Source organism: Sprattus sprattus, assembly GCF_963457725.1.
Source record: "Sprattus sprattus genome assembly, chromosome: 1".
Lineage (NCBI taxonomy): Eukaryota > Metazoa > Chordata > Actinopteri > Clupeiformes > Clupeidae > Sprattus > Sprattus sprattus.
The window spans coordinates 68585344-68608552 of record NC_137920.1 but is presented as its reverse complement, the minus strand read 5'-3'; the positions used below and the strand labels follow the sequence as shown (position 1 = coordinate 68608552).

General features: G+C 41.4%; 1 protein-coding gene across 3 annotated transcripts in view; it reads right to left on the bottom strand.

Annotated features, from left to right (window-relative positions):
• Positions 1 to 2809: 2809 nt before the first annotated feature.
• The window catches only part of acsl6 (acyl-CoA synthetase long chain family member 6), a gene marked incomplete at its 3' end in the record, with an annotated part of 45544 nt that continues 25144 nt past the window's right edge, over positions 2810 to 23209 (bottom strand). For 2 of the 3 annotated variants that reach the window (XM_080831854.1, XM_080831852.1), the window contains exons 2-21: positions 13150 to 13364; positions 11694 to 11808; positions 11417 to 11481; positions 9597 to 9698; positions 9375 to 9474; positions 9068 to 9246; positions 8795 to 8827; positions 8036 to 8087; positions 7233 to 7306; positions 7029 to 7106; positions 6464 to 6598; positions 5585 to 5719; positions 5199 to 5294; positions 4838 to 4910; positions 4256 to 4344; positions 4003 to 4119; positions 3638 to 3781; positions 3333 to 3434; positions 3138 to 3209; positions 2810 to 2950 (exon numbers count right to left, since the gene is read on the bottom strand). In XM_080831854.1, the coding sequence (XP_080687980.1) occupies positions 2810 to 2950; positions 3138 to 3209; positions 3333 to 3434; positions 3638 to 3781; positions 4003 to 4119; positions 4256 to 4344; positions 4838 to 4910; positions 5199 to 5294; positions 5585 to 5719; positions 6464 to 6598; positions 7029 to 7106; positions 7233 to 7306; positions 8036 to 8087; positions 8795 to 8827; positions 9068 to 9246; positions 9375 to 9474; positions 9597 to 9698; positions 11417 to 11481; positions 11694 to 11808; positions 13150 to 13347 (2100 nt within the window). In that variant the 5' untranslated portion in view covers positions 13348 to 13364. Of the gene's footprint in view, positions 2951 to 3137; positions 3210 to 3332; positions 3435 to 3637; positions 3782 to 4002; positions 4120 to 4255; positions 4345 to 4837; positions 4911 to 5198; positions 5295 to 5584; positions 5720 to 6463; positions 6599 to 7028; positions 7107 to 7232; positions 7307 to 8035; positions 8088 to 8794; positions 8828 to 9067; positions 9247 to 9374; positions 9475 to 9596; positions 9699 to 11416; positions 11482 to 11693; positions 11809 to 13122; positions 13365 to 23209 lie in introns of those variants that run through there. The other variant, XM_080831853.1, reaches the window with a different exon arrangement.

The following is a 23209-nucleotide window of genomic DNA, read 5'->3' as shown; positions in this document are numbered from 1 at the left end:
TACATATACAGCAGTAATAGTAGGGACATGTCTTCAGCATCAACTACATCTATATTTTTCCTTCATGCATGCACATTTTAATGCAAATGCTATACTGCACGGCTTTTGTATAGTCGTATAGTATAGTTGGTAACAAGGATGCAAACAAACTAAACAAAGCAGAAAAATGAATACATTTTCAGTAAAAATGATAGAATAAATGCCTGATTGCAAGTGTATAATTAAATTTGTCTGTCAAAGTACAGTTTCTTTCCATCTACAATTATCTCAATTTTGCCATTTTTTCAACTGAAAGTTACCAGACTATCTAGATGTGGGCAAAAAAATGCTGAAATTGCGCTGAGTTTTTGCTGGTGATGAATATTGACTTAGACAGGTATCCATGAATTTCTGAAGAAGTTGTCATTGAATGCATCTTTTATCTAAGCATTTGAAAAGTATCCACAGTTTAGCTAACATAATCTACTGATATTGTGAATGTGTTAAGTGTTTTGAAAAAGTGTATATGGTATTGAAACAAGTTTGAAAATGATTGGAAAAAAACTAATAACAATATTTAGAGTGAGGACCTTGCTTAAAAAATGTGCATTCATTTTATTGCAATGAATATGACCTTTTTGGCTGAACATAATGTGTGAGGTGGTAGATTGGGATGATGAAAGAGGAAGAGGTTTAGACAGTAGAGAGTGGCTGTAGTCATGCGCTTACAGCACAGGGTTACAACAGAAATGTCATCTCACTCTGCTTCACTGTAATCAAGGTCAACTCAGTTCTTATGATCTTATTATTCGGTCCAATTTTACTGATTTATTTGTGACATAATCAACAACCAACTTGCCTTCACCAACCATGTTCCATAACATGGATAAACTACTCTGTCCGCTTTTACCTTTTGTAATGGGGGGAAATATTCAGTTTAACTAAGCTAATCAGCAACAAAAAATACACTCACTTAAGCTCAGATCAAACAAACAACTTTATTCCACTCTCACCCACTTGGTCAGATTGTACTATAGAAAAGTTGTTCTTTGCTCTACAACATTATCTCCTAAGTTATCTTTACACATATTATACAAAATAGGTGTTTGGTTCCTTCCACATCATGCTTGTTATTGTTTCTGTTTACATTCATCAGATGATTTGATGCATCGTTATGGCTCCCTCTGGGTTTCATGCTACACATTTGTAGCAGTTTGAGGTGTTGTTGATCATACATGCAGAGTTAACCAAATAAAAGGATGTCCCTTTGCTCGAGTCATGAAATTATTTTTGCCAAAAGTGTTATATAAACATGCTTGTACTCTCACCTATAGTGTGTACAGTCTTTGCATCGTTATAATGGTGCATCACATATCTGATGAAGATTTGCTGTTTTACAGTCCCTTAGCAAATCATACCTTGATGGGTCAAAAAAGTGTAGGGTACATGGATAGGTATGACAATGACATTTCTGAAAATTGCAGACTTGTAGAGAATAGTTATGCTTCAATTACTTTTAAACGTGTTTACAATGAATGCATGTTTTTTATTAATGGCATTGGTGGGAGTACATTTGAGTTAAAACTGTTTACTGTTTATTCTCAGCAGTGGGTCAGGGGCAAAAAGTTGTATCCCTTTCAAGAGAGTTAATTTAATGATCAGAGTTGTAGAGCAGTATCTTTGAGCCCCAGGTATGTTATGTCAATTTGTCCTAAGCAGGGACTATCTAACTCGAGGCTATTATTCTCTTAAGGAAGGTTACATAACATATTCCCTGACTAAAACAGGTCATGATTTGCTAACAAAAAAAAATATAAAAGATTGAACAAAGAAAAAAGATCCAATAACATATTTTTTTTTATTTGTCTGTCTCATTTCCATCCACTCATCCTATTGCTGTAGTCGTTACTCGCAAAGATATGGTGCTGATGGTCCCAGTCAGCAGCAGGTTAAATAGGGTTACACGTCATTTCACTACACACAAAAATCCATTCAGTCATTGGTTTAAATAATCTTACTGCTATGTGTCCTCAATATGTACATCACAGCTGGAATAGTTTGGGAATGAAATCATTCCACAGCCAGAAACATTTGTCTACATTACTCCAACAAAACCCAATGTCCATGGTGCACTCGCTCTGCCAAGCAAGCTGAACTTCTGAGATCTCAGGGCTTGTACATCACAAGGCAGCCTTGCTAAACCCATCTCACCACGTTTTGTGTCTGATTGCATTAGTATCTTCAAGGGGGTTCCATCGAAGACTACAGCCCCAGCGGTGTCAGCAACATGGCATGCAGTGGCCCCAGGCCGGGCATGCTGCGTACTGTCAGGCAATCCCTCTGAGCCTAGCGAGGACCGAGAGAGCCAGTTCCTGGCTGCATTGCTGAGGTTTGGAGTTTGACGGTATATAAAGAGGTGAAGAAGAAGAAGGGTGCAGGTGGATCCAGGCTGCAGCTGTCACTGTTTGCATGAAGGGGGGGCTCCGATTTTGGTTGTAAGTCAGCTGTTTCCAAAAGGCACACTGGCCATTGAATACCTTTTTCACCGCTAGCTGACAGTTCAACAAGCTAACTTACAAGAGGGGAGGATTTGTTGGGAGGCTCCCCAGTCCTCTGAGGGACTTTGATGTCCAGGGTGAGGACAGATAGAGAGTTGGTTGGTTTTTCTTCCACAGCTGTCTCTCCACACACAACCCATCGTGGGTGCATAGCATCTTTTTTGTGGTTTTGATGAGGGGGGGGGGGGGGGGGGGGGTTAAGGGCAAATGGCTCACGAACAGCGATGATACTATATGTCCTATAAACCAGGGCTTGTATTTGGTGGAGGTCATTACATAGAGATGTTCCTGTAGAGTTGTTCAATCTTTTCCTTGAAATACTCCTTGAGTTCTGGTCGCTTTGCCTTCAGTGTGGGTGTGAGCAGGCCGTTTTGGATTGAGAACATGTCATTATGAACATAGATGTCTTTAACCTGAAGAGGGAGACAGAGACCCAATTATCATTTCAGTGTTTGTGATTAACCTTACTGTACGTGCCGCTTTAAATAGCCGTGGGTAAAAAAAACTGCTCCACTGAATAATTTATAGAAAGTGGACACTGAACATAGAGGTAAACTGTACTTTTACAAGTATTACAAATATATATATTCATATTGTCACCTGCTCAAAAGAGTGTAGGCCACTGGATTTGCCAAGTTTCACCATGTCATCCATGATGGCCTTCTTTACATCCTTTAAGAAGAGAAAATGAGGCTTAAGAGCAATACAATCAATGTAATATTACAGCACACACTCATTAGACTTTACTGTTAAGTAGGTAAAAAAAAAAAAACACACACACACACACACACGTACCATATTGCTACAGAGGTCATCATAACTCCCCTTAAAGCCCTTTTTGTTAGCCCAAGAAGGCATCACTTCTGGGTCTGGCACGACAATTCCTACCAGACAGGCCTGCAAAGACAAATGGAGGTAGGTCAAAACTAGCATAGCCCACAAAAGGATAACAACAACAATAAAGCTATCTGATGAGTTCCATTTACTGACAACATTGTGCTGAAATGAACCATACGACATACGGGCAGAAATATGTTGGCAAGCAGATTTATCTAAAGAAGCCAAAGTGGTGGATAAAACTCAGAGCAAAGAGGACTCACCTGTAGGCTGTCCCCGTGCACATACAGCTGGGACACTGGGTCACTGCGAATGTAGATACTCTCAATCTTCTCTGGCGATATATACTCCCCTTGGGCGAGCTTGAAAATGTGCTTCTTTCTATCAATAATCTTCAGTGTGCCATTCTGCAAACATAGGATTAAGGTGTGCAAAGGGGTTAAGATAAAGAAAAACACTTAATAAGATAACTAACCCACTGTATCAGATAGCAACAATTATATCAATTTCAATGTATGGAAAAACATGATCAAAGTAGTTATCAAAAATGATCCTCTTGTTTATGCTTAGTATCCAGCTTTATAAATCACATTGGGCGGCGACGTGAATGAAAACTCAAGTTGCTTACAGGCAACCACTTCCCAATGTCACCGGTGTGGAGCCACTCGTCTGCATCCAGAGTCTCTGCTGTTCGCACCGGGTCTTTAAGGTAGCCCTTGAACACATTAGGACCCTTCACACACACCTATGAGCCACAAAGACAAATGTTTGTTATGGTTGACTATTGACATAGACCAATTAAAACAGTGTTCTCAACATGTATTAAATGTTTGGTGGGTGTGTGCAGTTCTTGGGTTCAGTGATTCAGGGGGCACACAAACCTCTCCTTCCCCTCTGGAGGCATAGTAGTTTTTCTCTGGTACATCAACCAGCTTGATGAAATTGCAGGGAAGAGGAGCACCAACGTGGCCTACATTTATTCAGGGAAATAGACAGAATTACTCTCACACTCAAGAGAAGGATCGAAAACAAGGTGGGGCACTTCCCTGCCGACTTTTGCTCTTGCCCTGCAGTCTCGGTTTTGGCTATTGTCTACTGACTCTCACTGTTGCCGTGTTTCCTTGTTATCTAAACCTAGCAGAGCAGTTGTTTCGAGTGATTATCTTGATCGCTGCAACCCTTGACTGATTACCATGTTTAATAATTACTTGCCGTGTTTCATTATCTGTGTTTAACTGTGGAAAATGTATGTGCTGTACGTCTCGTTTGTATGTCAAATGTGTGTGCGTGTACGTGTGTGCATGCACGATTATGCAACGTGTGGGTTGGTCTCAGTGCAGAATGCTTCCTGTTTGGCCGACCTTGCAGCCTACAGTTCAGCACTTTGTCTTAAAGTGAGAGAATGGTGTTTTGGTTGAAGTGGGTCACAGGGGGTGGTCTGATATGAGGGGGAGAGAGTTCACCTGAAGTCCAGTCTCCTGGCGTGGTGAAGGTGCAGCCTGCAGTGCATTCAGTCTGACCATATGCCTCGTACACCTGGAGATAGACGCACACGCCCCATCCAAACAAATGTTACGCAAACATTGAAAATGTGTAAGTAAACACAAGACACCTGAAGACACAAGTGCACTAGGACACATATTTACACCCAAACTCTCCCTCTCTCTCTCTCTCTCTCTCTCTCTCTCTCTCACGCTCTCTCTCTCTCTTTCTCTCTTCCTTCAGGGATGAAAAGCATTGACAATATAAAGGTATATATTGGAATATTCATTCCTACCATACCATTCAAAGAGAATGTTCTCTGTAAGGAAGTGGTTAACTCACCTGGCAGCCCAGGGCTGCTCTGAGGAACCCAAGCACAGTTGGGGAAACAGGGGCTGCTCCTGTTATAATCATTCGTAATCTTCCGCCTAGGCTTGCCTGCCAGGACGACATACCAGATTATTGGCTTCTGCACATCTCTAAACTCAACTTTTGTCTTCATTGACAAAATTGACAATCAGCATATTGTGAAAAATGTTGACATGTGAGACAGGCCTCACACATACTCACACACGATGGCGCATGCAGGCACACACGCACACACACACACTCACACAAACACACACACACACACACACACACACACACACACACACACACACACACACACACACACACACACACACAGAGATATTTACTAAGGGAGTTTAATGACCATAAGCTTTTACCTGGATCTTGTGAAAGAATATCTTATCCCACAAGCTGTCGTTACGGATGATGCCACTGCACACTTCTCTTCCTTTTCTCTTAGCTGCAAAGTTCAGTAGCCAGCGTTTCAAAGGAGTGTTGGCCTGGCTGAAGATCTGATGCACCGGGGAAGAGTGTGAATAAATATGCACGACCATAGTGTAGTTTAGTTAACACTTAACGCCAGTATCAAATCGTTGGGATGAAAAATGACTAGATACGAAAAGATCACGTTCATTACTTGGTTTTAGATAAATATTAGTGTAATGGACAGAGGAGAGTGTGTGTTTATGTATGTGGGAGTAGGTAGAGTGGGTATAGTGTGTGTTTACGTATGTGGGAGTAGGTAGAGCGAGGAGAGTGTGTGTTTACGTATGTGGGAGCACGTAGACAGAGGAGAGTGTGTGTTTACTTATGTGGAAGCAGGTTGATGGAGGAGAGTGTGTGTTTATGTATGTGGGAGCAGGTTGATGGAGGAGAGTGTGTGTTTATGTATGTGGGAGCAGGTTGAGGGAGGAGAGTGTGTGCTTATGTATGTGGGAGCAGGTTGATGGAGGAGAGTGTGTGCTTATGTATGTGGGAGCAGGTTGAGGGAGGAGAGTGTGTGCTTATGTATGTGGGAGCAGGTTGATGGAGGAGAGTGTGTGCTTATGTATGTGGGAGCAGGTTGAGGGAGGAGAGTGTGTGCTTATGTATGTGGGAGCAGGTTGATGGAGGAGAGTGTGTGCTTATGTATGTGGGAGCAGGTTGATGGAGGAGAGTGTGTGCTTATGTATGTGGGAGCAGGTTGAGGGAGGAGAGTGTGTGCTTATGTATGTGGGAGCAGGTTGATGGAGGTAGATGCACAGGAGATCTCTCACCTTGTCGTACATGCGGTTGAGCAGGCGAGGCACCACTGGGAAGACAGTTGGTTGCAAAATCTTCATGTCCTCGGACAGGAGACGAATGTCGCCCTGGAAAAACCCGACCCGTCCTCCATGACAGAACACTACGGACTAGAGGTGGAGACAGAACGAAGCAGTGTGTGAGTCTCAGGCAGGTGATAAAAGCAGAGATGGCTCCATAAGCACAGAAATATTCACCTCATCTGCACATTTCAATTAAAAAATATATCTACCAGTTTGGTCGCACCTTCTCTGGCTGTTGCCTATGCTGTTTCTTACCAATTGGCAATTGTTATGACAGCTAGATAAACAGTGATGCACTGTTCATGTTCACGTTTGATACTTACAGGACATTTGCATATACTTTTGAGTCACTGTACTATGAACTGTAATGAAGTGTAGCGTCTGTCTGTAATAGTTACAGTATATTCAGTAAAAACACGGTGATAACACTAAAGCAGACATGGAGTGATCATAGCTCATATGTATTTCCTATCTGTTGCATTTCTACTCACTGAATATGTATGAGAAATAAAGATACCTCAATGAGCCTCTCAAACATATGAGCAAGGGGCAGGAATGAGATAAGACAGTCATCCTGGTTGGGGAAGATTACTCTCTGCAATGAAATGGAGGAAAGACAATGTTCTAAACAGGATAGTATATCCATACATGGTTTACCTTAAGAATGTAAAAGACTTTGAATTATGTTGGGTCTTTGTCAGTGTTTCTTAATTCCACTTACATCAGTAACTTTGAGAAAGCCTGAGAAGTCTGCTACAACATTGCCATGGGTCAGCATGACACCTTTGGGATTTCCTGTGGAAATACATTTATTTTTTAATTTTTTTAAACTGCTTACACACAAACTTGCCGTTGGTTGTAATGTTCATGTTCATCGGTCTATTGTAACCTGTTTGGTTCTATCGCTCTATGAAGTGCACTATAACTGCAAAAGGCTTGGACCAAAGACAGACATGAGTGTTTTAGATGTATCACACGTGTGTAGTTAGTGAGTCTAACCATATGAAGAGTTGTGTTTGCCATTTGTCAAACAAGTTAGATCTTGAAAAGGGATGGGTTTCGTTTTGCAGGAGATTTGTGGTGTTTTGCATTTTGTGTGTGCAGTTTTGTGAATTGTGTGAAGAGTTTTGATTAACAAGATTTCCTAGAAACATGTGTAAGCAGTTATAAAAAAACATGTGTAAGCAGTTGTAAAAAACTGTAACAATACTCTCTCTGTCAAATCTTTGGATCTTCACCCTCCTGACCTCCCAACCCAAGCACAAACAAACACACACACACACACACACACACACACACACACACACACACACACACACACTTACACACACATGCATGCACATACACAAAATACACACACTTACACATTCAACTCTAGCCCAGCAGGGGGTTTCCTCTCCTCTTAATGAGCTGAACTACATAGCCATAAAAGGAAGTTCCTCCTTTGTCCTATGCTTAATTCAAGTACAACTAACACAGACCTGGGATGCAGGTGACCTTGTGAGCCTGGCCTAAGGGACTGACCTGTCGTTCCACTGGTGAAGCAGACAATGGACAGGTCGTCTGGCACTGGTGGCTGTTGGTGGAGAAAATGTCATGGCATTAGAAATATAACATAGATAATACAGAAATATAAGGCCATATCACCTATCAAAGCAGAATGGGTAATGAGTCATTTATCTAAATTTCAATGTGATCTGTTGTGTATGGTGCCTGGTTGTGTATTGCATCACGTGTTTGGCCTTTTGTGAGTTGGGTTAAATGTTCTGTACCCATTGGAGGAGGTCCAACAGAGGTTATGTTTATGGCTGTTGCGTTATAGACTCAGCTTTTAGGCTAAGCAAACTCATAAAAGCTTGCTTCTATGTTATCTGTTGTTATGATCATAAAGGGAAGTTCTTCCTTGTTGCTTCATTTCAAGAGGAAATCACCTAAAAACCATTCACCTTTCTAAAGCATTTCAGACACCCCCTTCTGTGGCGCACTGAGGTGGGATAGCACACCAAACCACAGCACCTTCTTCGGGCTATTTTTCGACATGCACTGAAAGTGAATAGTGACTAAAACGTTCCATTTTTTGTGTTGTCCCCAGATGTATGATGTATGTTCCTGGATTTCTGCTCTTTGTTTGAGGGGGCTGAAATATTGCCTTTTTACTTATTTATGTGCTTGGGGCTAGTTATTCAGAACAATGTGTGTTTGTGTTCATTTAAAAGGTGATGTTTAATGCACTAGTATATCTAATACATGGCTGTATTTCAGTTAGAAGATAAAGGCACTTACCATTGGTTTTCTGTGATGCTCTCTGCCCAGAGCCTACAATAGCGATACAAATGTTAAACTTCTGTTTAACAAATTCTAAAACAAACTAAGATACTAAAGACGAAAGTGATAAGAAAGTATCTTATAATAAGTTCCTTCAGGATCATATGACCAGAGTCATATAAGTTCCTTGAGTCAATGATCAGAATCATATAAGTTCCTTGAGTCAATGACCAGGATCATATAAGTTCCTTGAGTCAACGAGGGTAATAGAAGCTTGGAGGTTTTATTTACCTCTATATCTGTTAGGGCCTGGACCTGCACACCACATTTGTCCCCCTTCACCACCAGCTGGGCCTCGAACGGGTCCATGAGCAGTATCCTCTTCAGGCCTGGCGTTTCCTGGCTCTCCACATTACCCAAAAGCACCTTTGCCTTTTCAGGCTTGTCACAGATCACTGTGGAGATCTCCGCTGTGTATAAAAAAAAAACAAGCAAGCCCAGGCAAGATTCATTCATAAGACCTCGCACAAAAGCTGGATAAAGCCCATGGAATTCACAGCATGAAAACAGAAACCACTGTGAGCATGTGAACCCATACCTTTGTTGATGATGTACCGAATGGCATCTGGGCCCAGGGTATCATACAGAGGCACCACTACCATGGAGTAAGTATAGCAGGCCAGCTCAGAGATGATCCACTGGCAAAGAGAGACAGAGAGAGAACGCAGGCATTTGATCACTTTCGTGAACATGTAGGAGTTGATGGCTCCATGTGGCATCTCCCACAGACCTCTGCCTAATCTTGTGTTTTTGGTCTTACCTCTGGCCTGTTTTGAGCAAACACGCCAATGAACTGTTCTGAGCCAGGCTTGCAGCCCTGCTCCAGCAGCCCAGAGCCCAGATACTCTGCTCTGGCTATTACCTGCACACAGCAAACACAAACACTGACCATGTGAGAAAAAACCTTGTAAGAGGTCCACATGTACACGCATTATCACACTTAGTCCCACAATACTATGATTTATCCATGTATCCTAACTCACTATACTCAATAGGATTTCTTTTCACACACAGTTAAATACGATAAGACATTTGTCTTTAGTAGAAGCGTACTGCTTGTGGCAACTGTTAAAGAGCTCAACTAAAACTGGCTAACACAACTAGAGATGGACTTCCCCAAGAAAATGGCAAGTTCTATTGCTCAACAGTAGCAGACCCTCGCCCAGCAAATTATACACACTAATAATAATAATAATGATACATCACATTTAAATAGCGCTTTTCATAGTTCTCAAAGACGCTTAACTATCACCAACTAACTTCACTAACACTTCACTATCAGGATGGAGTGGTGTCAATATCTCAAAAGCTTTAGTTTGGAATAAGAGTAAATAATAAACCTTAAAGGCGCCCGAGGCAACCATTAGAGGCTTGAGACTCGTTCTCAAAGACGCTTAACTATCACTAACTAACTTCACTAACACTTCACTATCAGGATGGAGTGGTGTCAATATCTCAAAAGCTTTAGTTTGGAATAAGAGTAAATAATAAACCTTAAAGGCGCCCGAGGCAACCATTAGAGGCTTGAGACTCGAATAATAAACGTTCAATTTCTAGTCTTTTTTACAAGAAGTAAGTTTCAATAACACCATACCATTACATATCGACATTCAAGGAGCAAAGATGAGACGTCGTTGTGTGGTGAGAACTGTGAGAAAACCGAGCTGCCAGCGCCGCCAGTGGGGAGAGGCCATTTTTTCATCCTGTGCCGATTTACTGGTGGCACCGATAAATAAAGGGCTACACTCTTGCGGCTAGTTTAAACGCTCTTTTTAACGCCCATAGTATCAAATAATGATGCAAATGTGCTAATATGGTGAAGTAAATGTCAATATCATAAAGATTGTCTTGTCCATAATATTTACAGTTTTGATGCCCTAATGTTGCTTTGGGCTCCTTTAAGGAAGAGCCACGCAGCAATCACACTTATTACAAAAGAGGAACTAATGGGCTAAGAAATTCCTCCTAGATATGAGAGTGAAAGCCTTTAGATCAGCATTCTTTAGCTATAATGTTTGAGAGTGAGACAGTGAAACGGGAAGTATGCACTGAGGGAAACCTCCACACGCTTCCTCAGTACCACCAGACTGAAATGTGTCAACGCAGCACCCAGTCTTCAGCCTGACTCACACTGCAGGAGTATCACTCATTCAAACTGAAACGTTTTTCAACCGTTAAATGTTTTTGTTATGGCTGTCTTGGGCTGAAGTTTTTTAATGATAATACTGATACAGAGCTGCCTACACTTGCCATCAATAATTATTTCTTACTGACTTCTTAGGGCTCAGATACACATACGCGTTTTTGTAAAAACGCGACGCTAGGAAATGCATTGATCCCTATGGTACGGGGCGCTTTGTGTGAAAGCGCGCCGTACCATAGGAATCAATGTATTTCCTAGCGTTGCGTTTTTACAAAAACCCGTATGTGTATCTGAGCCCTTACTGTTCCGTCTTTCTTTTGCTTTTCACCTTTTCTCCAACCCTCACTCACTTTACTTCCAAAACAGACTGTATACAAGTATTTACAACACCATTTCAAAGCATGTAAGGCAAATGTTGTGACAGTGTCCATGCTTACCTCTTTATAGGACAGCCACTTATAGGGCTGGTTGGGTAAACGTGAGCCTAAACAGGGTCCATCACCTAAATAAATAAATAACGTCAATACATGTTTTCAACACACCGTGTTGTTATTGCAAAGAATCAGCTGAATAAATACACAACCTTGTGACCAGAGAGAAACACCAGAGGACTCCAGAGGAGACCCTTATCCTAACTTAGCACATGCTTAGTGAAAACCAAAAAAGGAAGCCTGGGTTTCTTTAGCACGGGTTCCTGACAGAGTAAACACTCACCAGCTATGTGGAGACCTCTCCTGAACACTTCATACATGGTCTTGGCGTCTTCGTGGTAGTGTGTCAGCAGTTTTGGACTTTCTCCTAGCATGGATCTATGTGTCCCGCCCTCCAACTAAATCAGAATCGGGAAGCTCACAGGATTAGTTATAATAGCACATCTACACTTATTAACATTTCTGTGTTGAATAACACATTTGTGTTCCGTTTGTGTATGTTTGAGAAAGCCGGAGGCAGAGAGAAAGAGACATTTGTGTGCGTATGTGTGTCTGTGTATGAGGAAACTTCATATCCAGTTACATAGTAGCAAGAGCAGTTCTCAAAGAAGGGTGACAAAAATCACGGAGGCTAACAGTAGAACAGTTCATAATCACTTTTCCCTCTGCGACAAACACTGCAGAGGAAATAATGTGTGTGCCAGGCGTTTCATCAGAATGAGAGTGCTCCAGATTGCAGCTAACTAGTATGGACCTGGAACTTGATAGATAGGCAGCAAGGTGACACAAGGGAATGAACTAGCCCCAACTATCATGTGCTGTTTTATACCTTCCTGTTAACTATCCAGAGTCAGAGAGGGCCATCGCTTTGGAGCACAGCAAGAGGAAAAATGTGTCTCTGCTCATTTGATTGTCAGACAGCCATGTGTCCCTATGTCCTGAGATGTAAGTCGGTCCACAGTTTTGCTATTAATAGAATAACATGTTTTGAGTGCACTTGAGGCAGCTGCCTTCTTCAGTCTACTGTGTTTGGGACAGTAGGGACTGTGGTGATCTCCACATCACTGCCTGCGCTGTGCTTTGCCTACGCTTTAAAAGGAGTGGCAGCTCCTGTTTGCCTTAGTGCTCCATATGTGCATTCATTTGTATAATCAGTGTTGACATTAATATGGGTATTAAGTGATTTACAATACCAACACTCTCACTCTAACTGCGATATAAATGCCTGATGGCAGTTTGGAGACGACTCTTCTACATGTATGACAAACATTTGATATGCAACCATTAGTTTGTCCAAAATTTATTTGAGAAAATGTACGTACATACCACTCTGCATGTACTTCCCCTGTCCCATTTACCTTCTCGTAATTATTAGTTCATAGTTCACTATACTGTAAATATGCTCCACATTTTATCTGTTGTTACATGGCCAGGGTTCATCTGATTTCTCATCCGTTTATTACCTCCGCCAAGGAGGTTATGTTTTCACCCCTGTATGTTTGTTTGTTTGTTTGTCTGTTTGTTTGTTTGTTTGTCAGCAGGATTACGCAGAAACGCATGGACCGATTTCCATCAAACTTTGTGGGGAGATTGGGTAATATAATGACAATAATTGATTAGATTTTCAAATGCCAAGGTCAAAGGTCAAGGTCACAAGGCGGAGGTTTGCATTCTCTGAATGCTCCCATTCTTGTTTTTTACAGTTTTCATACTTGTGACTGAATGTGTCTACGCCTCACCTGCTCTGATTGATGGCGAAGATCACATGGCGGCGTGATGGCGCGTGGGCGGGTGGCCAACCAATAAGCCAACACAGCCGTCAGTGCCCCGAGGCCCACCAGTGTGTGGGTAGGAAGTGATCGGAAGAATTGGCTGAGGTCGTCTAACTCTGGCAGTCGCAGACTGCTCAACAGCTCCTGGGCCTGCATCCTTTCCATCAGAGTGGAACTGAGCTCTATGTGTGAGACAGAGAGAGAGAGAGAGAGAGAGAGAGAGAGAGAGAGAGAGAGAGAGAGAGAGAGAGAATAAAAAGGTATTCCACACATTCAAACACACATACATTGGAAAAGGTAACAAAGAAATTGTAGTGGGCCATCTTTAATTAAGACTCTCCTTCAAACCCACAGAGACACACACAAACAAATGCACAAGCATGTCCACACACACATACACACACACACACACACACACACACACACACACACACACACACACACACACACAAGTTTCAGTTATCTGGGAGGACCATGTACTTCAGCAAGGTTGGCCTCTCACTTCCCTTGATAAATTAGTCACACATTCATGCATTGCACTGCTGACAGAAACAGGATGACATGTTTCCTGAAATCAAAGAGATTCACCGTGGGAAATAACCAAGGTGTGGGAGTTGTGCTTACCGCAACGACCCCCCTAAACTGGCACATCGTTGAGCCCCTCTGCTCAGAGGCTCTGGGCAGACAGCTATTTTGTGATTTTATTGTTTTCTGCTGTTTGCTTGAAGTTTAAGCATTCAACAAAAGCTATCAGTATTCATACTGAGAACAAATATTAATTTCAAATGTAAAACATTTCACATTATTTAACATTTTATGCCCAGAGAACTAGTCTTTATTATTTATTTGTTTTAGTCCTTATTTTTTACTTTACAAAGTGTAAAAGCTTTGGTTTGTGAGTCACCAATGAAACTGTACAATCTCTGTGTTCATTGCTGTAATTTAGGCACTGCATAGCAGTAAAATGTATATACTTTATGTTACAAATCATATTACAGCATATTACAGTTATTCAAATACTTCCAAATTCAAATAATAGTAAGTGCAATGCATTTTCTATTGTTATTGCTGTTTTAATGTGGAGAAGAAGTATAACTGGCCAATCAGAAGGCCCCATGTGTCAGCAATTTCCATACCTCACAATTTTAAGGAAGACCACATCTGAAGCTCCACCTACCAAACCATTAAACATGTGCCTGCAAGCTGAAGTTTATCACGTCTCTTCTAACATTGCTCTTGGGCCGTCACTCTGTTCATCTTCTCCCTTCTTTCTACATTTCTGTGAGGCAGAGGGAGACACAGTCGCCAGAGCGCAAAATCTCCCAGAAACGTGGACAATGAACAAAGCTCTTCTCTCACATCAATAGACAAAATGAAGTTGAATTGAGTCATCGGCTCATTCATAAAAAGGTTAAGCAAAAGCAGACGAATAAACTACTACAATTCCTCTGTTGAAGACCAAAAGGTGAGGGGGGGATAACAATGTACTGTTCAGGCAGAGAGAAAAAGGTTGTATTTACACAATTACACACAATCACACACACAATCACACACACACGCACACACACACACACACACACACACACACACGCATGGTAATATCTTGAGCACCACATTTGCTGACAACACCTTATAAAAATAATTAGAGAGAAAAAACACAGATCTTGTGAACTGAAGTGAAACTATTACAGTGGTGTGAATGGCAAGTACTGTAAGCCCTAAATGCAATACAATCAGTGACATTAAGCCTCAAAATTCAATATTCACACCTAACAAGGAGGAATTCTTTTTTATTTTGACATTATCAAAGGCATTTTTTTCAATTTCAGAATTAATGCAAGAATGAAAACTTTTCTTGCTTTGACAGCTCATGAATGATTGATTGTTTTGAACTTCATAAAATATCTCAAATAGTTTTGAAGCACTGGTTTAAGTAGTGTTGCCACAGCAACCAACCACTGCAAATGACACGCGCATGAACTCACTTTTGGTAACAGACTCTTTCACAGAAAAGGTACGTTGGTGAATTTTGATTATTAAAATCATGCTCTGTGAATGTCCACAATCGACTCAATATCAAGTACATGATTGCCTTCGCATGCATATGAATGTGAATTAAAACACATATAAATGTTTCTATTCCTCTAAGATTAAAGAGAACAAATACATAAATCCCTACGTGTACAAAATATAATTACATTACACATAGTGTGATGACACATCAATACATTCAAACAAAATGTGAACTCATAGTCACGATAACCGCAGTTTTCAGTGGTTATGCTGTCTTAAATGTATTCTCATTCCAAAAACCAAACACAGGAATTTAGAGTCTGACTTCCCTTATTGGTATGCAGTATGAAACTGTCTGCCCAAAAAGTCTGATCGTGGCAGATAGTAGAGGTGTGAGGAAAAATGGATACAGAGTAGTATCGCAATCTTTTTCAGCAGGATATTATATAGATTTAGCGGCCTCAAGTCTCGCAATAATTATGTATTCATCATTATGATTTTAAATTTATTTTGATACATATGTCTACTCACTTCTGAAGTCTACAAAATGGCACAAGACATTGTTCTTCTTTTGCATCACAGCGGAAATGGGAAAGGAAGTCAGAGACAAGAACTAATTTACAGTGCCAAGATGGCTGCAGATACTTCCAGTATATGAAACGTAATATATGGAAGAAATAAATTGCAAAGTATCGCAGAATCAAATCGTAATACTTGCTGTATTGTAAAATGTTCGGAATCGCAATTACATTGTATCGTGGCCCAAATATCGTGATACTATCGTATGGTCACCTCTGTGGCAATTCACACCCCTAGCAGATAGTACTGCAGGGCAGAGTCAATGAAGTTTTGATCCAATTCTTTGTCACAGTCACAGCATGTGCAGAGTTTGTTCATACCAGAGTGAAGCCTGCCTCGGATGCTTCAAGCCCCCTACGCTTGTGAAGGAGAGGGCTAGGTTACCTTTGGCTTAGAATGTCAAGGAAAAGCCACCTCTCAGGCACTTGTGCCTCTGTCCAACCCCCTCTCCCCATCTGCAAAGCGTCACCAGCAATTAGACTCCTTGGCCCAGGGATTATGGACTATTAGCACAGAGACAAATGAACGAGAGTAACACCCGCACACTGCCCTTGATATTTAAAGTCATCCGCTCTCGCTCTCCTGCTGCTCTCCTTTCTCATAAAAGCATCCTGTAAAGACCAACTGTGTTGTCCATCTTTCCCCGCAGACTCCAGTTTCTAAGGCCAAAAGCAGCAGATATTAATGCAAGTGTTCATTTTGGCTTAAAAAAATCTGAGTGCTATTAATGGGCAAAATCTGCTAAAGCTGCTAACTAGCGGTTTGGTTTAAAAAGCCATCCAAAAGCAAAGCAGTTGTAACACTTACAAACGTGGGAGAGAGTCAGTGTCAGTGTGCCGCGTGTGTCTGGGGCCGGCAAATCTTAAATTGCCCTCAGCAAACCTGCGATTACCTCTCACCTCGGTGAGCTTACATGCAGAGAGCTGAGGAAAGGAAACGCGCAAGCTCAGTGTGTGCTCAGCAGGCCACCGTATCACACCACCCTCAGCAGATGCTCCAGCCATGCTCCATCCCCCCTCCCCCTTCTTAAACCATGGTGCTTCCTTTCCTTGGATGTATGATACTGTACACAGTTTCTCAGCTTACGTACACACGTTTACTCACACCTATACTCGCCACAAGGGTATATGTGTCAGAGATGAACAGACATACACATGCACTCACACAAACACGCACACACACACACACACACACACACACACACACACACACACACACACACACACACACACACACACACACATACACATGCATACACACACACAGAGATCTGCATGCAAGAGCAGACAGACAAGTATACATGAATGCAGTGGTAATTTAGAAGATTGGACTAGAAAAGATTTTGCACTCCCCAATTTGGCACTATTAATGAGTACCTGCTTATGCTTCCATTACTTCAGAAACGGGTCAGGAACATAAAAACATGCACCATTAGAGGATTCAGTATTGGATTTAATTGAAAAAGATGCAATGTCAAGGGACTCCATCATATTTCGAACTGTGCAATCCGAATATATTGATTTGTGGTTAATATGTATACTTGCTATGGTGATCCTTTTGCAAATTGTATCCTCTGAGGAGTATTTAATGCTTTGAAATGTAAAAACTTGTGTTAGTTATCACAGCCGGAAAGCTTAATTTAAAAACCCTTGACCCTTTTGCTCAACCTTATTCTGCTGTCTCATTCCACAGGGCAAAGCCAATGTCTAAATCGGAATAAAATTAGGATGAAGCTGTCCTCACCTTGCGTCAGCATCGGGTCTTAATTATTGACAGTGGAAAAAAGAGAACAGGTTTGCCTCTTTGTCCCTTGATAAGGCCCAAATGCTACATAATAGATGAACGAGTGTGACACATGCCAGAGTAAGCTAGGCTACAATGTCAGCTGGAAATGCTGAGGCGGCCATTCAATCAGGCCGTAGGCTACTTCGGGGTTCGTTATCAGATAGCAAAAATGCTACTTGATTATAGCACGTCCTTTCTAGCAACGACAAGCGAATTATATGAAGAAATAGCACCAAACCTAATTCCCTATGATGCTGTAAAATAAAGTTCTGCGTTTTAGAGGAATATTTCCCCTGGATTCAACGGCACCGGCCGCAGTATTTCAGGACCCCTCTCCAATGGACAGCTCCGCCAATCAGGGATAGAACTCTTTTGCGTTCAGTGACACGTCACAGAAACAATGTCGGAGATAGATTAGCTTCAACCATGTCCTTGCATATGCCGGCATGAGCATGGTGAAACCCATAAAAGCATAATGTTGTTTATATGGTTACAATTCCCATCTGTTACCAGTAAAGTCGCTACCTCGTTCGTGCTATAACCCAAAAAGCACTTATGACACGGTACATTCGTAACGTATGTGACGACGCAGGCTATAAGAGGCTTAGTGCATAGGCTAACCTTACTTCAGTACAGTGGATGCCCACAAAACCGGTAAAACAAGAAATCGAATGAATTAAATACCGTAGTAACCACAACCTTCCCAATCAACTGACTTCGCTGAATTGAACCCAACGTGCTTCACTTGTTCCGATGAAATCAGGTTCATTTCAAGGCATGGCACCTAGTTAAAGATGAGCCTCCATAATTCCAGGCCCGGGTCTTGTCTAATAAGTTACATACATACCGTAGCCTTTTCTCGTAGCATAATGGCACTTGTGGTTACAAATACTCTCAAAGTAATAAATGAAAGTGAATGATGAATTTAGGAACAACCACATATTGTTGAAAGGGCGATTCTAACCTTTTAAAGCCGCGGTGCATACACATGCATACCTATGGCAGTGGAAATTAATAGCCTACTCACCAATGTCACATTGTCAAGGTTATTCATCTGTAACCGTACAAAAGCCAAATAAAGGAATTCTTATCATTTGAGAATAATCGAGAAGCTTAAGGGTTGTAACGTATGGCCTTTACTACTCTACACAACGATGTGTTATAGGCTCCCACAAATGGACTCGGGCGTGCAGCGCATTGCCCAGGTTTCTAAGGAAATAATGCCGGACTCACCTAGTATAATCCAAATAGACCCAGAAACCAGAACGAATGCAAGCATCTCTCTCTCATCGGATCTGCTGTCGCAGCACACAGCCTGATGGAGTAGTGCCTAAAATTGCAGCATCGACTGCAGCACCTCTTGGACAATCTGGGAGATTAGCCCTGAGAATCACTGAGTAATACTACAGTTAGGGAGCTCGCGTCAGTGCGTTCAGCTTTGATACCGGTAGGACTGATAGCATAACAGCTGTGTCCACAAGGCGACTTACTCCCTGAATAAGACCCCGGTTAGAATTAACGACCTAAAAATAGTCAATCTTAGATATTGTCTTCACATTCGTGCAAATAGCCTACTCGTGTTCAAGGAGCATGCACAGTGCTTAATTTGCGTCAAGGGAAGATGCGCATGTTTCTAGGTTTTTACGTCGATAACTCTTTACAGCCCGATGTATGGCAAGGTATTATGGTTAATTACTTCATGGATATTGATGAGACTGTGAATCTGGGTGTAGATTTTTACATTTAAAGCAAGAGGATTTAAAGATATAATATATTTTCTGAACAATTCGCCTTTTTACAATCCAACAGATAAGCAGTAAGAAGAGAGAGAGTGACAGGAAGCTTGTAGTAGGAGGTGACATCAGAACACAGTGAGTACACACGGGTTAGTAGGTTATAGTTCGCAACTGTCTCATTTAGCGTTTGTTGTATGTTTTTGGAGGGATGTCCATGTCCTATATTAGTGTTCTAAATACCCTTTTCAAATCATAGATTGTCATCATGAAGCAAATATATTGGCCTGCTTGTAAACATTTCACTCAAGTGATTCCCTATCAGAGGAAGTCAGTAGATCTTCATCTCCTTGAGGAGATGGTTGCTGTGTAGAGAAAGTGAGTGTTCTATACATGTTGTAAATCAGACACTGAGGTATTTTGTTTTCACAGCTGAAGACTGTTTTCTAAATAATGTAGCAAAGGGCAGTTCTGCGCTTCATGGTGTGTGTGTGTGTGTGTGTGTGTGTGTGTGTGTGTGTGTGTGTGTGTGTGGGTGTGTGTGTGTGTGTGTGTGTGTGATGTGTTTCGCCCATAATGTTGTGCACTTCATGGTGTGTGTGTGATGTGTTTCGCCCATAATGTTGTGCACGTCATCATCATGGTGTATGTGTGATGTGTTTTGCCCCATAATGCAGTGCGTAAGAGGATGTCTATATTACTTTGACTGTAAACTGAGATGATGAAAGCTGTCAATGAATTCCTTGTCTCTCACTTCTTACATTGCAGCAATGTAAGTGATAATGAAAGCATACAATTTGGATGTTTAACATCTCCATCTATTTACTTGCCTGTGTTGGTCGTCTTCTTCTAATATTTAACTTATGGGAGTGTCATCATGTGGCAGACCATTCTACATAGGTCAAAGACAGTACTCTCCCCCTGTTTCTGGTTATACTCCACCACTCTGGAGCATCATGCTGAAAAGAGTTAATGCGTCAGCGTAGTTGTAGTCAACCTGGTGAGCGCTTGACAGATGCACCTAAGAGAAAAGAGTATATAGTCACGTCAGACCCTTTTCCTGTGATCAGGAATCTGTCATGCAGAGTTGAGCAGGAAAGTGACATGGGATGACGTGGTGTTTGGCTATGAACTTCTTTTTCAACTGGGACAACTGAAATTGTTTACGTTGGAGGCTTCTATTGACGGAGCTTGGCCTGGCAAAGTGGTAGTACATCTTGCTGAAAGAGGCAGAGGAGGAGGGGGAGGATGGACGGGGGAGGGGTAGGATGCACTCTCCACGCTTCTCCACCATACGGTTCCAGGAATGGAGAGGGAGGAACAGCAGTTTGACCTTCATACTGCTCTCATCCTTACCCATTACCCTTTTTTTCACCATTTGTTTTTTGTTTGCTGGGGAGGTTTACCACTAGGACACACTGTTCTGTGCTGTAGATGGAATGCCAACCCTTGGTCGGGGTTGAAAAATAAGAAGAAACTAAATGGGTGTGATCATGGATAGGCCAGTGACAGGTGATACTACAGTTACAGGCTCAAGGGGCTTTCCCGAAATTGTGTTAAGAGCTAAAGATCTTATTTGGGGAAATCTTAAAAAATGCTCAATCAGCCAAAAAGGCGCTGATTTACTGAGGGGTCCAACTCGTGCTGACGGTGCTGGACAAACAAAGAGTAGAATTGCAGACGCTCACTCATGGCCCAACAGTCTGCTTATTGTGTCAGGGCCTTAACCCTACTATTATGTTTGGGGTCAATTTGACCCCATTCAATGTTTAACGTCTTTAAATAAATGATTGACATAATTCATTTTTGCGTCATATTTAATGACTTTTCTTACTTTAATGCGGACAACTGGGTAAATACAAAATGAACATGATGAAATGTCTTCAATGTCCTGCTGTATGCATAGGTGTTTGGGGTCGATTTGACCCCAGGCTGTTTTAATTGTATAAAAAATATATACGAAATATCCACTTTTTTAATCACATTGTTACTATTCCTGATAACAGAATTTTTTTTTTTCCAAATGTTATAGATAACAACAATAATATTATGTACTTAGAAATAATATGAAGCCATAAAACACCATAAGGATATCTCTTTCCAATTTTAGGTCAATCAGTGAGATTTGATGGTGATCTGCATATTTCTCCATAGTCGTGTAACATGTATTCTGGATGAAGGGGGTGGGGGTGGGTGGGGGTATTGTTTTATTTAAAGGGCTATTTAGGTAGTCAACAAACAAACCTAAAGTTACTGACACATAAACTTGGGTAAAAAATATTAATTATTATAATAATGTTTTGGAGGTTTAAATTGCTGGGGTCAAATTGACCACTAGTAGATTTTATGAAGTATGCCATGCAAGAGCAGTCATCTGGTCAGACACTCAAAAGGAAAGTTCTTAAAGGGCTGCCGCAGAGTGGTGCTATGATGAGCGGGAGCCTCAAGTGCAGGAGCAGTACTCCAAACATTTGAGTGTAAATGTTTTACCCTGTGGCTTTGTTGTGCATCCTGATGCCCCTCACCTGGGTGCCAGTCCTGACAGTCCATGAAGTTTTTGACCTTAACTAACACTAGTTCTAGTCATGCAGAAGGTAAATGCCCTAATATCAGTAATGTTTCTGAGGAAGGGCACATCACATTTGTGAATGGTCAGACAAAGCTCAAAAGAAACCACGTCATACTGGCAGATTCGGGGTCAGTTGGCGATAACTGGGGAAAAGCCCCCTACTCTGTTTACTGTAGCTGCGGTGCTGCACACTACCGGCACCTGAGAGCCTGCATTTTTGCCCCGAAAGACGGTCACGGTTGTCTTGTGTGACTTAATCGATGCGCAACTGCTTTGACGTAGTAAGAAAAGGTGACTTTTAAGTTGTAGAAAAGAATAACAAACAATCATCATCAGGTGTAAGTGCTGATCACCAAATATGAGATGAAAGGACCATGCTAGAAAGTACAGGGATAAAGAGCCATATGCTAGATAATGTTAATCTTAAAAAAAGGATAGGCTTTTTTAGAGATCCTTTAAAAGATCTTGCCTGAGCAGAACAAAAATAACATACCACTGCTTCTAGTGGTCCGTATAATAGTAATGATAATGCTAATAACAATAATATATAATTGGACAGATGATAAGACAAGTACATCAACTGCAGACAAAGAGCCAGAGCCAGATCCAGATGAGAACAGAACAGACTTGGAAAACAGGCAAAGGAGAGACGACTCAGAAAGTCAAGAGAGGATGCCAACAAGGGAGGATATTGAGATGGAGAGTGAGGCAGATTCCATGAATACAGATTTTGTTGTATTGCTGAGATTGAGTAATCCAATAGATCCAGCTCATGTACAGAGCAATAATCTTATATACAATCAGGCCTTTATGAAATGTTCACATTCAGGCGGGGCTTGCTGTCCTATTGTGAAGTTCCCCCAAAATGCAGAAAAGTTATTTTTTCAAGCCAACTGGTATGATGGTGACCCCTGTTCTCCACAGAATGTTGCCATGCCCAAATGAATTGCTGTATTTGAGTGCTTTATTTATTTCTATTAATAAAGACCCTGTTCTTCTCAGTTCTCCATAGAGTGTGTGTGTGTGAAGTTACTGTAATTGTTCAAAATAAACTGAATCTATACAAATGTATTTTCAATTAAATTATTTAATTTGGTTTAACTAATGGTAATAAATAAATACATTTGTTTCAGTGCTTTTATATTCATGTCTTTATGTGATTGGTACAGGGTTTTTACAAATCAAGTGGCACCTGAAAGTTACTCATCAAGAAACAGCTGGTCCACACAGCTGGTTGACTGTTTCAGACAAAGTACGCCCCTGTGTGTGCCAGGGTTTTGTGGACTTGCTGTCTACACATTCAGATGGGCAATGCAATGAAGAGATGAGGTAGTAAGCCCAGGTTATT